Source organism: Eumetopias jubatus, unplaced genomic scaffold (genome assembly GCF_037043125.1).
Source record: "Eumetopias jubatus isolate StellerSeaLion01/CBP00866 unplaced genomic scaffold, mEumJub1_p1.0 scaffold_13, whole genome shotgun sequence".
NCBI lineage: Eukaryota > Metazoa > Chordata > Mammalia > Carnivora > Otariidae > Eumetopias > Eumetopias jubatus.
Window position 1 is genome coordinate 65,544,057 of NW_028274819.1, and position 15,231 is coordinate 65,559,287.

Here is a 15,231-nt window from a genome sequence, read left to right on the forward strand (position 1 = left end):
TCCACATACAACATGAAGAGATAAAACCAGAACATCTCTAGAGACCAGCTCTGACATTTAATTTACTACAATTTTGAGCTGATTTTATAAGTGACCCGTGACTTCTATGTGTGCCCTGTTACTTAATGGCCCTTAAGGGGACCCTCCATTGGCGTTATATGTAAAGGAACTTCAGTAAGATCCTCTTGAAAGCATTGCAAATGAACTTACCTGTGATGCCAAATTGGCCATGAACTCTAACACACTCAATGTTCTGCCAGTAAAGGAGGAACAAATCATCTGCTGTCATTATGATTTTGGTGAGTCAGCTGGCCTGGGGGAATACATCCTAGGAGTGCTGCACTGGAGTTAAATCTGCTCACTTGACACCGGCAATTCCTCTGTGAGTTGGGGAAAATCAATTCAAGTTTCTCTACCCTATTTTCTCATAAAACATTCTCTCTTAACTTAAGCATTATGAGGTTTCCTTTGCATATGCCTACATGGGAATTTAAAGAGTTGCCTTCTGGAATTCCGTTTGTACTTAATAATCTTATTTAGTAAGGTTAAAAAAGCACTTAAATAGTTTATGTTCCCTAAATGATTAATGCACATCTTGATTTTCCTAATAGAATTTAAGTCCCTCACAGACAGAGGCTCTATCTCTTCTTTTATTGTCTCTAATGGTATTTAGCAAAGGTCTGGTAATACACATGGCAATCATTCAGTGTATGCTGTGGCATCAAGGAGTTTAAGGCGGCAGTTCTTCAAAGTTAGTGTGTAACAAAGTGTAACAAAGTCACCTGGAGAGGTAATAAAAACATAGAACCCTAGGCTTGGTGAAAGAGGATGGGGCTGGGCTTCTGTGTGATTCTGATACATATCCAAGTTTGAGAAACTCTGGTTTAAGTAGCTTAAATTGGTAGTAATGGCAGCCACAACAGATCCTGGACAGAGAGAATAGGAGTAATTAATACTACAAAGTGTTCAAGTTCAGGCTTTGACATTTCTGACCAGTGTGTTTTCAGGGAATCATTTAACTCCTCCAGGCCTCAGGTTTTCTATTACCTCCCCTCCTTCTATGATATGGGAAAGTTGGACCAGATCAGTGACTCCCTGACTTTCTTGACCTTGATCACACTAAGAAATATATTTTACACTGTAAGCCAGTACACACCCAAATGTACCCACACTAAACTGAAGCAAAGGTTTATATTTTCTATTCTGTTCTGTTATTCTATTCTAAAATTACCAAGTAAATTGATTTCACATCTACTAATGGGTCAGTTGCTGCTTGAAAATCCTGGATTTGATTGTCCCCTTCCATTTTAAAACTGTGCACTTCTCATTTGCTGGTGAATAATATAGTACCATGACTGAGAGTGAGGGATATGATGTCAGACTAGCTGCATCATATCCCAGAGCTATCAAGGACTAACTGCGTGATCTTAGGAAAGTTTTTTCTAACCTCTTTGTGCCCATTTTCCTTTGTCCACAAAGTGGGAATAATAAGAAAACCTATCTTATGGGGTGGTTGAATGGAATAACTCAATACATGTAAAGCATTTAGAACAGTGCTAACATACAATAAGAATTAAAGAAATAGTACATTTTACTACTGTTATTTCTCCTAAAACAACCTCTAGGTAGAAAAGTTGATAAATGGATATGAATACAAAGAAAGAAAAATTCATGATATTAGACTTTAGACCTTAGCAACTACTTCATTCCCCCTCCCTATAAAGGAAACTAGCATTTTTGTTGAACAAATATAAATGAGCAAATAAAGACTGTTGATACAACTAAAATACCCTTGTTGAAGAGAACCCCAGGTTAACTTGATTTCAACAACAAAATTATACCATACAAAATGGTACCAGAGTGAAGGCTTAGAGTTTACAGAAGTGGGATTCGATCTATATTTAGAATTAGTGAAGTATGATTATAAACACATTGCTAGACAAAGAATAAAAACTTGTTCCATTTTCATGAGTTAATAATATTCTCCAGACTTTTAATTTGGTTAATGTATGAATTCAACAAGACTGTTAAGTTTCCCTATTTTATTACCGAAAGTTTACTAGGTTTCAACTTGTAACTATGAAATAATTAAAAAATTTTTTAAAGTAATAACTTTCAATAAACATACCAGGAATTATATATCTAAGTCAAACATTCCCTCCAAGTAGCCATCTTGAAAGATTATTATACAAATGTTCTAACATCTTCTGTAACTAGACACCAAAGAAATATATCTTTTTATGCTTTAGTACAGTCTTGTTTGAACTACCTAACACCTGGTCATGCCCTCAACTTATTTGCTACACTTCATTTGAGCTAGCCAAAGTGACATTCACTTTCATACAAAAGACAATTTGGGGCACTTGCTTAGCTGAGTTGAGGGTATTGAGTAGTGTAAAGCCATTGTCTGGAGGATAGGAAGTTGATGATAGAACAAGAGTCCATCTTTACTGAGAGCTCAGAGTTGACTGGTCTGAAATTAAGATTTGATCTTTCATACACACATATTTTCTATTTTTTAAAATATATAATAATTGCCATTTACTGAGCACCTAGTAGATGTCAAGTGCTATGCTAAAGACTATTGATGTATTATCTCAAGCAATCCCTACAGCATATTACTGTTCCATATTACTATTTACAGTAGAGGAGAGGGCAATAGATTTGCTAAAGAACACACCTAGGAAGTAAAACAGGTGGAATTTGTATGCAAATAGATCTGATTCTCAAGTCCACCTGCTTTCTACTGTATGCTATTACTTTTCCAAATTAGTTGGGAAAGAGTTAAAAATTCTATAGCTCAATCAATGTCAACATTTATTTATGAATGTATGTGTGAGATGTGGAATAATTTCTATGCATCTTTGCTAATAAAAAAGAATTTAAAATACTCTCATTAAGCCCCTGTGAGGGTAGCCTCTGTGAGCTCTATGTGTAATCTTTCTTCCTTCCTTCCTTTTTTTTTTAAGAGAGAGAATGAGAGCGAAAGCAAGCAGTGAGGAGGGTCAGAGGAAGAGAAAGAATCTCAAGCAGGTTCTGCATCCAGCATGGAGCCCCAAGCAGAGCTCAATCTCACGACCCTAAGATCTTGGCTGGAGCCAAAATCAAGTCAGAGGCTTAACCAACTGAGCCTCCCAGGTACCCGTATATATATTATTTCTTACTGTTACAGAAATCCTTGGCAATAGTGAAATCTTAGTCTTGAGGAGAACTTCTGTATGTAATTTAGGAATATCTGCAGCTACAAATAATCACTAATGATACTTACTTATGATTATTACAAGTACTCATTTTTTAAAACAGTATGCCTTTAATATACATACCCTAATATTTCTTAGAGAAAATTTATTCTTGCTGTTGCTATAATTAGTATACAGATGAAAAAAATAGGGGATTTGGATGCCATTCCACTGACTTATCTTTCCAAAGTCATGGTGAAAACCCATTAACCCCTGTTGGCTAGTTCTAGATAGCATTTCTGAATTGTAAGATGATGTAAGATGCATAGGTCCTATACCTATTATTTTCTTCTTCCCTTTCTTGAACTTCTGGCTTGAATATTCAGGATTATTTGAGGTAAACTATCAGTATACTTTCCAATTTATGGTAACTGAAGAAATGTTTCATTTGCATAGAATTTCGATCAGGAGCTTTTGTGTCTGGATTCAGTATATATGTCTGTCAAGACCATATTTCACTCAGCCATTTCCTTTCACCAAGGTCTGGGCATGGAACAAAAATGCATTATTCACAAGTATGCAAATCCCTGCCAAAACCTTCTTATGTTTTTAGTAACTAAGGGCTTCTCAATTTAGCATCACAAATCTCAGGTTTTTCCCTTAAGACCATATGCTTCCTGAACCATCAGCTCGGCTACTCCCACCATCTAGTGGCAAGAGATAGAAATAAGCGAATTTTACATTTTCTGAAATTACGAATTTTCTAAAATAGTAAAATCAGCTTAGTTTTCTAATGAGTAATATTACTAAAAGCACAGTGGCCAAAGAGGAAAAAAAACACAATTTTTTTTCAGCTGATGGTCACGACCCCATGACTATTGGATTCACATATATTTCATAAGGTATTTCTTTCTCTCCCTTTTTAAAAATAGTTATCAAGTAACAAGGATTTGAAAGATATCTCATGCTTGGCCAACACTATTCTAAGCATGTCAGAGGACCTACATTTTTTAAATGTATAAAATATGATCCTTTTCTACTAGAAATGTATAACTCCATTAAGAAACATCAGACCATGCATTGTGGTAAATCAGTCACTGCTTCATGGTCTCAGCAGGCCCCTTTCTGTCCATAAAACCCTGGTGTGGCGCTGCTATCTCCTGCCCGCCGTTCTCAGCTCTCCCCCTCCCCTGGGCAACCCGGCCATACTGCTTCCACAATACTGAGGGCTCCAAGTCTCCCTTTCTAGATCAGCCTGCTCTCAATTCCCAGATCTCTGTTTCCAACTGCGTATGAAACCTATCAACCTGGGTACAACAAAAATACCTCAAACTCCATTATTAACACCCAAACTCATAATATTTTCACCCCACCCTAAAATCTGCTTTTCCTTTGGCATTTTTAAAAAAGATTTTATTTACTTACTTTATAGAATAAGAGAGAGAGTACAAGTAGGCAGAGCGGTAGGCAAAGGGCAGAGGGAGAAGCAGACTCCCCACTGAGCAGAGAGCCCGATGCCGGTCTTGATCCCAGGACCCTGGGATCATGACCTGAGCTGAAGGCAGACACTTAACTGACTGAGCCACCCAGGCAACCCTTCCTTTGGAATTCTTGATTTCATTTCACGATACCACCTCCATGAAACTGGTCAAATTAAAAAAAAAAGTGAATTAACCCCTATTTCGTTCTCTCCTCTACTATCTGTACTTACTAAGTCTCAAGGTCCTGATGATGTCTCTTCCTAAATAAGCTTTCTAGCCTATCCCTCGTTCCATCCCCCAATGCCTCTGCTTTAACCCAGAGCTTGTCTGCCTCTGGTGTTTTACCTGATGTCCTTGACTGTGATGTCACTGTTTTCTTGTTTTTCTTCTACTTTGCTACATGACATGAGTAATGTTCTAATTTGCAAATCTGACCAAGTCTCTCCTCTTTTAAACTGTGTAGTCACTCCTCATTACCTACAAGGCGAAGTCTAATCTCTACATAAGACCCTTCATTACCTGTTCCTACCCATCTCTCTTGCTTTATGGCATGATTTGGGCCTGGTACTTCTTCCTTCATCCTTTCATTCTCTCTCTTTCCCCTTCTCAACTATCTGCAATTTCTAGAATTCTACCATATTGCTATAAATTGCTGGAATCTAGGACAACCATGACCTTTCTCTTATTATAGGTCCCACTTCCTTCAAGTGAAACAATGACCTCCTCTGTAATGCTTTCTCTGACCACATCCATCTCTAGCACTTCAAACTCAGAGAAAATTAAACCACTTCTCTAGGTCTTGGGAATTTGCCTATTGTTCAATCCTTTATTGCACATAATATGACATATTTGATGAATGCATCTCCAAATTTGTTAATCTCACTATAGCATGTAAGCAACTTGAAGGCATGTTCTTCTTTTATCCTCAGGTAATAACATAGATCACGGCATACAGTAGGAGGTCAAAGAGATTCTATTGTGCCAATGAATGAATAAATGAATCAATCAGCTGAAACATGTAAGAGATTTGTTCATATTAAACTTAACTGCATCTCAGAAATTACAGATGGTTTCCCAAGTTTATCCAGCCAGAAAGTGCAGAATCAGAATTCAAACACATATTTTTGGCTCCAAAGTCCATGATGTTTTACAATAACCATAACGCTTTCTGCCCTGGAAGTAATGAAAACATGAACTAGGGGTGGTAGCTGTGGATACAAAGAGGAAGGTAAGAACCCTAAGATATTTGAAAACAAAGAAGAGATTAAGATGAAAAAAAAATTCCAAAACTAATCCCAAAGTCTCTAGTTTAAAATATTGGACTAATATTAGTACATCACTAGCAGTAAGAATAGCTAACATTTTTTATGTATTTCTCATGTGTCAAGCTCAGAGCTAAGATCTTTGTATAGATTTTTCTCACTTAAATATCACAGAGGCATGTAAGTGGATACCATTATTTTATAAAAATAAAAACCAAGGCTAAAGAAGGTTAAGTAACTTGAGGAAGCTCACATCAGCTAGTAAGTAGAGGACCTGGTATTTGAATCTGGTTGAGTCTGATTTCAGGGCTAGAATGAATTTTTATGTTATATTTCCTATTGGTTATATTAGCCTTAGTCTATGTCTCTGCTATAGTATTTTCAAAAGTGTATCTGTCCAACCAAAAAATTATTTTATTTGGAAGAAAGCATTCCATGACCAAATATGTTTAGGAAATACAGTATAATAACTATATTCCCATCTTAGAGGTTTATATTGCAAATTATCATATTAAAAACTTGTAGAAATCCTTCAAAAAGTTAGTGGATTTAAATTCCCAAATGTTTTCAGCATTCATGCCTTTATTTTCCTTATAATGGTGATACAATTCCACCAACACTATTTGGGAAATACTGGTCTAATTTCATTATAGATGCCAATAGGGAAAAAAAAGAAAAATAAAACAAAATGAGAATAGGACATGGTCTAGTTACAGGAGCTTGCACACTTATCAAGAGCAAGACAAATGTAATGTCTAGAGGAAAGGACAATATATAGTTATGTAAAAATTATTTAGAATAATAAAACAATATATATTTTTAAAAAGCTAACTATGCAAACTACATTTGCCATAGAATGTCAAGACCAGGGCAAGTCAGGCAAGAATTAACAGGGAGGGCTTCATGGAGGAAGAGGAATTACTATACTGGTGACTAAAATATACTTTCCCATAAGCAGGCTCTGGTAACTCTGATAAGGAAACAGTGGAGCAAAGTACACTTTGTTTTCTTTCTTGCCTACAGTTCTATACACCAGCTTCTTCATTCGTAAGCAATCTCTCCTATAATTTCCCCAAACTTGCACTGTTGACAGTCTCTCCATTGTTTTCCCATATATGTTCAACAAATGCATGGTTGCCCAAGGGTATAGAAGTATATCCTAACCTCTCATATCCTGACTTTTCAGTAAAGCTTCTAGAACTGTTTATTCTGGCAGAAAATCATATTTATCTGATTAAAGACATTCACACCCATCTATGAAAAACAGCTTTAATCTTCCTTGTAAATAGTCATTGAATCTAAGATTGTTTTAACTGTAAGACACACCATTTTTTTTATGTACCCTAGGAGATGGTGCCAATTTTAGTTGCGAGATGCCATTTATTTTAGGACACATTTCAGATATGTAATACAGGAGGAAATATCAGCTTTAAAGTTGATGAAATTCTGTATCAGTGATGAGTAGGTCAGGGAAAAGAGGACAACAGAGAGGGGAAAACAGGACATCTGCACCTTGACTTCTTGCTTGTTTTGATATTAACATCACCAGTCTCACAGGAGGTGCTTATTTACGAGTGTTCATATTGCCACTTACAAATAATTAACCCAACAAGTATTTGTTGAAGGACTAAAGACATAATAATGAAAAAAACCAACACAAAACTTGACTGCGATGATGTTCATATAATGATGGTAATATGGATAGTAAATTTATTAAAAAAAAGCCAATGGTTATAAAGAAAAGTAGAATTAGGACAACTAACTGGATTTCTGGTCTAACAAATGTCCTGTTAACATGAAATAGAGCTTTCTTCCTTTATTAATTTGTGGTTGAACATGTAACTTTTACTCTGCCTATTTCTGAAAATGGTAAGATAGTTTATAAAATTAAGCATCTATAGAATGAACATTTTAAAAGAATAACCAAGTAAAAATTATAGAAATAGGTCTTGCCAGAAACATGATGGCTGTGGTTGGCTGGACTTACTTGGAATCTTCAGTGACATATGTACCTACTGTGAGGAGTATATCTCAAAGAAGAAAATTCTTCAAATGCTCAAGATAAAGTGTCTCTCTTGCCAAGATACACATTCTTACAATATCAAAGGATTTTTCAAAAGGGAACTAGCTCCCAAATACTAGTTTTGTTTTGTTTTGTTTTTGGTCACAGGAGCAGAGAGAACCCTTGGGAGTTTACCACTGGGTGATTTGAGGTATTTTACAGATAGAGCTTATTTTCCTTCTATTTCCTCATAAAGTTCCCACCTATCACCACTCTTGCTGGCTCTCACTTAGAAAACTATATTTCTTACACACTCCTTTATATATCTGCTTAATAATTGTTTTTAAGGATAAGGCCATATGAAAAAAAGGACCTTCTCCTTTTACATACATGGACCCAATAAGTGAAAATTTGAATCTGTGATCTCTTTAAAAATAGAACAGTTTAGAGAAAGGTGATGTTGCACAGGAGTGATAAAGAATTCAGGCTTTCAGGGCACCTGGGTGGCTCAGTTCCTTAAGTGACTGCCTTTGGCTCAGGTCATGATCCCAGAGTCCTGGGATGGAGACCCTCATCGGGCTCTCTGCTCAGCGGGGAATCTGCTTCACCCTCTGCCCTCTGCCTACTGCTCTGCCTACTTGTGCTCTCTCTCTCTAACTCTATCAAATAAACAAATAAAATCTTTAAAAAAAAAAAGGAATACAGGCTTTGGATCCAGAGAGACCTGAGTTGAATTACAAATACTTGCACTCCTATTTACTAGTTCTTGGATTGAAGGGAACTACTGATAATCATGTATAATCTCGTAGAGGTAAAATGAGATAAATGAAGGAAGTGATTTTAAGGTATTTGTCATGATAGCTGGCTAATGATGAAAATAATAAGATCAAAAACAACATTTGGTGAGTGGTTACTATGTGCCAAACTTTTTCTGAGCAGTTTACATACATTACTTTATTTAATTAGTACACAAATCCTATGAGATAAATATTATTGTTACTTCCATTTTGCTAATGAGGAACCTAAGACAGAGAGGTTAACTTGATCAAGGTCACATAGCTACTGAATGAAAGGGCCAGGATTGAAATCCAGGTATTCTGAAGTCCAGGTTCTTAAAAATAAGCCTGCCTGTCCCCCTCCCTCCTTCCCTCTCCTGCTCCATCTCCTTCTCTCTCTCTCTCAACAGATACTCTGTAAAGAGTACTTCGCTCAATGTCTGGGGTCTCACAGTACCTAAGCTTCAGGAATGTGAATCCCTGATGCAGAGTGAGAATAAGTAATAAATAATTAGAGCTCAGGTCTTTTAAGAAAGTGGTAAGTATATATAAAATCATGTTTTACTGCCCTTGGTTTCCCCATCACCTATTATGATGTGCATAGTAGAGACCCAATTAATATTATGGAATTGACTTAAACTGAAAAGAAAATTCTCGTGCTTTATTATAAGCCAGCTTCTTTTGTGGAAGATTCTAGGTAGCATCTGAAGAGAAAGCATCCCCATCTTGAGGCAAAGAAAACAAATTCTGTTGAATTCACTGCAAAATTGCATTTCTCCTTTTAACCCCACACTTCACGATGGCCAAGGCATTCTAATGAAAGCAGGCTAAGCAAGCGCATCTATCAGCCAGGCAGCGGGTATGTACCAAAGGCAGATGAATCTTAGAACCGAGGCTTCCAGTGATAAGTGGTGATGGAAGAAACGATTGTCAAACCTGCAACAGTAAGATTGCTCAGCTAATGATTTAAAGCCTGCTCCGTGTGGCATTTCAACTGTTATCCAGCAATCTCACACTCTGCTCAGGCATGCCATATGTAAATTTCTAATTAATACTAGAGAGCTGCATTGACTCCGAAGTAAGACTCAGGGGGCATTATCTGATTGTAGGTTTTGCCTCCCCACTCTTCCCTCTTTTAGTGCTTGACCCAAAAGGACCAGACAGATCAAAGGAGCAAAGAAGTTGAAAATAGGCCAGTTCTAATTGAGAATTTGTACCTTCTTAGCATTTCTCTGACTCTAATAGGCTTCCTTTATGAGAAAATAACACACTAGATTTTAATCATGGCAGGTTTCCCAAACACTTGAACTGTGATAATATAATAATCCCTTAACAATTTGATTAGGAAATGTGTCTTATTGCTACAAAAATGCATGTGCTGGAGGCTGCCTGTGCTGGAGCCAATCACATTGGCTTGTAAAGCCTCATTTGGTTTTTTTTCCCGAATGCAGTCAGGGGCTTCAGGTTGGTAGCCTGAACTCAGCCATGGTGGGAGTATTTACACCATGAAACTGGCAAACTCTACACATCAGTGTGTGTGTGTGTGTGTGTGTGTGTGTGTGCATGTGTGTGTGTGTGTGTGTGTGTGTGTTTCTGGAAAAATTGTGCCTGTTTATCCCTATCACTATTGTTGACATAAGAAAGGTACACAGTCTGTTCATTAAGACAATCTAAAAACATATCTCGTTCAGCATGAACAACACCTCTGAAGTGTCATGGGGGAAAAAGTCCTAGCTCCAAAATTGCTTCTTTACAGACTAGGTGCAGAAATCCCGGATTGACTTATTTTTCCCTCCTCTTCACAATACCTTGGAGGTCACACCATACACTGGTTATTCCAAAAAGGATGGGAAACATATTCCTACCCTAGTGTTTCCTATCAGGGGTTTATCATTCATAAATGACCACTTTTAAACTGATATGGGGTGTCTTCAGTAGAAGATGTCACGACAGTAAAACCATAAAAACCAATAAATCATTTTTACAAAAAGAAAATAAGAAATAAGACATAAGTGAGAAACAGAAACAGAAAACCTAAGCTAAGGAGAACCACAAAAACTGAAGATACTTAATTCTGAAATTCCTGGAAGGCAAGGGATAAAGGGAAATGGGAAAGGTCCTTTATATTTGAGATGTGATCTTCAGAAAAAGCTAACTTTTCCTTTAACTTTAATATTTTTTTGACATTTTCAAAATGAAGCAGTAACATAACACATGGTGTAACCACCCAAATTGTAGACATTTTGACAATTATAATAGCATGTATATGCTTAAGACTTAACATATAAAATGAAGATCCTATTACACTTTTATTGTTTTGTTTATTTGTTTGTTTACTATAACCAGGCTAGCTTTAGACTAACCTTGATGAACCTACTCAGCTTGCAGCCTTTGGGAGCTATGCTCTAGAGCTAATTAAAAGGTGCTAGGAAAGGAAGAAAGACAAGTAGGGAGAAAAGAAGGGAGTTTCTGTGAGAGTTCTTAAAAAGATTTCCAGAAAGAAAAAGAAAGAGAAGAAAGAAAGAAAGAAAGAAAGAAAGAAAGAAAGAAAGAAAGAAAGAAAGAAAGAAAGAAAGAAAGAAAGAAAGAAAGAAAGAAAGAAAGAAAGAAAGAAAGAAAGAAAAGAAAGAAAGGAAGGAAGGAAGGAAGGAAGGAAGGAAGGAAGGAAGGAAGGAAGGAAGAAAAAAGAAAAGAGAAGCGAAGAGAAGCAAAGGGATGAAGGAAGGAAGGAAGGAAAAAGAGAAAAAAGAAAGAAGAGAAAGAAAAGAGCTGAGATTTAAATACTCTTAATGAAATCCAGGCTCCCACACCTGTCCCTTCTCAATTTCTACTGGTCAGCACACAGAGTCAGGATGAGCATTTGTTTGAAACATGAGAATTTGTTTAAAGAAGGAAGGTATTCATCTGACTCCAGACTAGAATCATTGATTCCTAGAATGAGACCGGACCTTAGAGACAATTTTGTGCACCCTCCTGCTGAAGGAATCCCTTCCACAATACCACTGCCAGGTTGTCAGCCAGGCCTGGAAGATTTCTAGGAACAGGGAAATGCTGCTTCCTGAACTAGTCTACACCTGTCTGGGGTAGCTCTAACTGACAGGAGTTGCGGTCTTACAATGATCCCAAATATACATCCACAGTGCTCTGCTTCTGCTCTCTGGGTGGCACCAATATTTTCCACATGACAGCCTTTCAGGTGTAAGAAGGAAAATCCCTTGTCCTCCAATCCTTAATCTTTTTTTTCCAGGCTAAACATGCCCATTTCCATTAGTCATTTAATGATTTCTAAAAGGACTCTGGGAAGAACTAAACAATGAATTCTAGTGGTACAATGTTTGTATATTTTTACATATTATAACATATTTACTGGAATTTGACAATCAACCTAATATTTGAATTAATCAATGGTAAATGGAGCTAGTTTATTTGATAAAACATTTTGAGGATGCCAGGGTATTTAACATGTGCCAAATTTCAGAACTATATTAGAACATAATTTAGCCTTTCTTTGATGTCTTAGAAGGTATAATAAGATTCCAGAAGGCACTGGGACCACCTTTATGGCTTTATTTTTTACTGTGACACAGCTATATGGAAGTGGTGATGAAGTGAATATTCTGGCTAACAAAATAAACAATGAATTTTCTTTAGCAGTAAAGAGTTATTTTAGTAGGGTTTTTGTTGTTGTTGTTGTTCTTTTTGTTTGTTTTGTCTTGTTTTGTTTTTCATCTGCATTCACTTCTGTTACATCATTGATTCTAGCTCCACTTTTCTTTTTTTAACTCTAATCAACATTTATGAGCTTTTATCCAAAGCACAAAATCCCAGAGCATCAGCAAAGAAAAAGAGTGATTTGCAACCAAAGAGCACAGAAAAATCCTCTCACTTAATTATCCTTTGTTTGTGAAAATACCATTTATCAAGAAATTGTTTAAAAATTAAAGAAAAAATGTAGAAAGCATCAGAAGGTATGACACCAAATAGAAAGAAAGGTAGTATAAAATTGAGGTGTTGATGAGCCAACTCACACAGTTTTTTGATTAGAGTACATGGTAAGGCGATCATTAGGTGTTAACATGTTATACTTACTTCCTTTGTTTTACCTGGGATCAGGAATAGAGGTGGATAGGTAGCATTTGAACAAAATCTTGATGTACTCCTGTGCTTTCTAAATATGTGGTTACCTTATTTTCCCTTTCAATTTTTGTCCCTTGCTCTTTCCTTAGCCCATTCTCAGCAACTAAAAAGAGTTCCCAGACATTCAAACAACTGCAAGAACAACCTTCCTGCATCAGAAATTCCAGGTAAGCCTCCAAACCACAGAAAGACCCTTCAGCAACCATGGGCCACTGTAGTGTTTTAAGAGAGACTCATTTAATCAGGTCAACAAACATCTCCCTTCGCCGCCAGCTCTGAGAACAGTCTAACTGACCTTCAGAGGAGAGATGTGAGACTGCAAGACGTATCCATGGACATTTTCTATTTGAGACAGGTTCTTTTCTGATACATGCACCAGCTCAGGTCCTCTTACTTCATGGGTTAGTCGAGGTAAGGAATGATCATGTGGAGCGTCCTCATCTTGATATCGATACTTCTAGGAGAAAAGACAAGAGAGAACAACAGAAGCATTAGTGCTTGCAAAGGGTACAGTTGAGAACTTCATATACCAACTTCATTTACAGGACACAGTGCATACCTATTGTTGACCAAACAGATAACAAGTACACCAAAGAGGCTTTGCTGCAGACTCTTCTGGTAGTCACCATAACGAACTTCAACAGTGAGCACTAAATAAACCTCAATACTGACCAACGCTGATGACTTGTTTTTACCTGATAACGTACTATCTCTGTTTTAAGCTATAGAAGGGTGATAAGAAATGAGACTGGGACAATCTACCTAAATAGATGAGGAAGCCCTCCTCCAAATGACCAGAATACCTAAGTATGTGCTAAAATTTCTAGGTCAAGGATGGAGAAGGAAAAAAAAAAATATGTATTGAGCAATAAAACAGACTTCTGATACATTCCATTCAGGAAACTTAATTTTGTTTCAGAATTTGTGAAAGGCTAAAGTTCCCTTGGAAATGAAGAAAAATTTTTACCACCCACATGATTTGTGTTGGCCTCAAAAGGAAAACAATCTTCTCTTCCTTTCATACCCAAAGAGAAGGAGTAATGATTTGGGTTATTCAGATTCTGGGACAAAGGATCACAATTTCCAGAGATGGAGCTTCCATCTAAAGAACTTCAAAAATCAAGGCAAAGGGTCTGCCTATATTCAGATGATTCCCTGAAGGGAAAGAAGTGGTAGTTCTTTCTCTCTTGATCCCTTTCCTCTTTTATCATCTTCTTTCTACATGCCAGTAACAAAAAGAACATCCTCTGGCAAAAGTTATCTTTAAGTCTTCAAAGCAGACCTAAGGGAGCTGGCAGAGAGGAAAAGCATCAGGACAAGGAATAGGGATGGAGCACAGGCCTGACCATGGAGTCAGTCTCCATCTTCAATATTGGCCTGGGGTTCCTATCTTTCTGTCTCTTTTTACTGCTCACCCCTTTCCCTTGGGAGCTGTCCCTTTAGAGTCCCATTGTTTCAAGGCTGTCAGTCTACCTGGGAGAGAAAAAAATGGGAACATTCTATATCCAGCCCCAACCCAGCTAATAAAGTGTTAGCTTGCCTTGCTTTGCCTTTGTTCTGTGAATGGCACAGGGGTGTTAGGAGCAGATATCCAAATATCATTGTAACACACCAACTCAGGCTTAACTGTGCTGTGTAAACCTCTTCCCAATACCTCATTATTGTTATTACCAGCAGTTATTTTTATCACATCGGGTTACTAACAACATGTCCTTACAAAATCATGCTATGTTTCTTTCATTTTGAAGGTGAAAAATACAATTTCTTAGACATCAGCTCTCAGTCTGACTCATAATCTGATAGTACAAGAAGAAACACCCAGCGTTGGTAATTCAATGTGTTGTCCATTCATACTCATGAGTTGATTATAATTACTTGTATTTTCCAGGGAGGCTTTCTGCAATCTTCCAAGTTTGCTCTTAGTTGCAAAACAAAACTTACAACAAACAGTATCTTGTCTTCAATTTGCAAAGGACTATCATCTATTTCTTCCACTGTAATTCTTCTTACTTATGATGCTCCATTTTACTTATGAGAAAACTAATTCTCAGAGATGTTAAGAGACTTCCCCAGGGTCACCTACCTAGCGGGCATCAGAGATGGAACCCTGTCCAGATAAGGTGAACCTGCAACCTATTTCTATCATCAGCCCCTCCTCCTTTCCCATAAGGAGATGAAGCCCAAGTCTGATGACTGAATTGGCAGCTTGGTAGAAAGCAGTTCATTGAGAGCACACAACAAAATGCTGTTAGAGCATTTCTGTAAACTGCAAACTACCACACTTCTGTTTTCCTAATCCTATGAATAATTTGGGAAGGTAATCTGCCTCAGAAACAGGGATCAAGTTTAACATCCGTTCTTGAACAATTATGTGTTCATTGGGAGTGGAATAAT

The 15,231-nt window shown here is 37.1% G+C and overlaps 1 protein-coding gene across 1 annotated transcript in view; it reads right to left on the reverse strand.

Moving 5' to 3' along the window:
* The window catches only part of DLG2 (discs large MAGUK scaffold protein 2), a 1,243,318-nt gene that overhangs the window by 1,031,263 nt on the left and 196,824 nt on the right, over positions 1-15,231 (reverse strand). Inside the window, exon 2 of the mRNA XM_028126804.1 lies at positions 13,133-13,291. Within this exon, the coding sequence (XP_027982605.1) occupies positions 13,133-13,291 (159 nt within the window). The remainder of the gene's footprint in view (positions 1-13,132; positions 13,292-15,231) is intronic.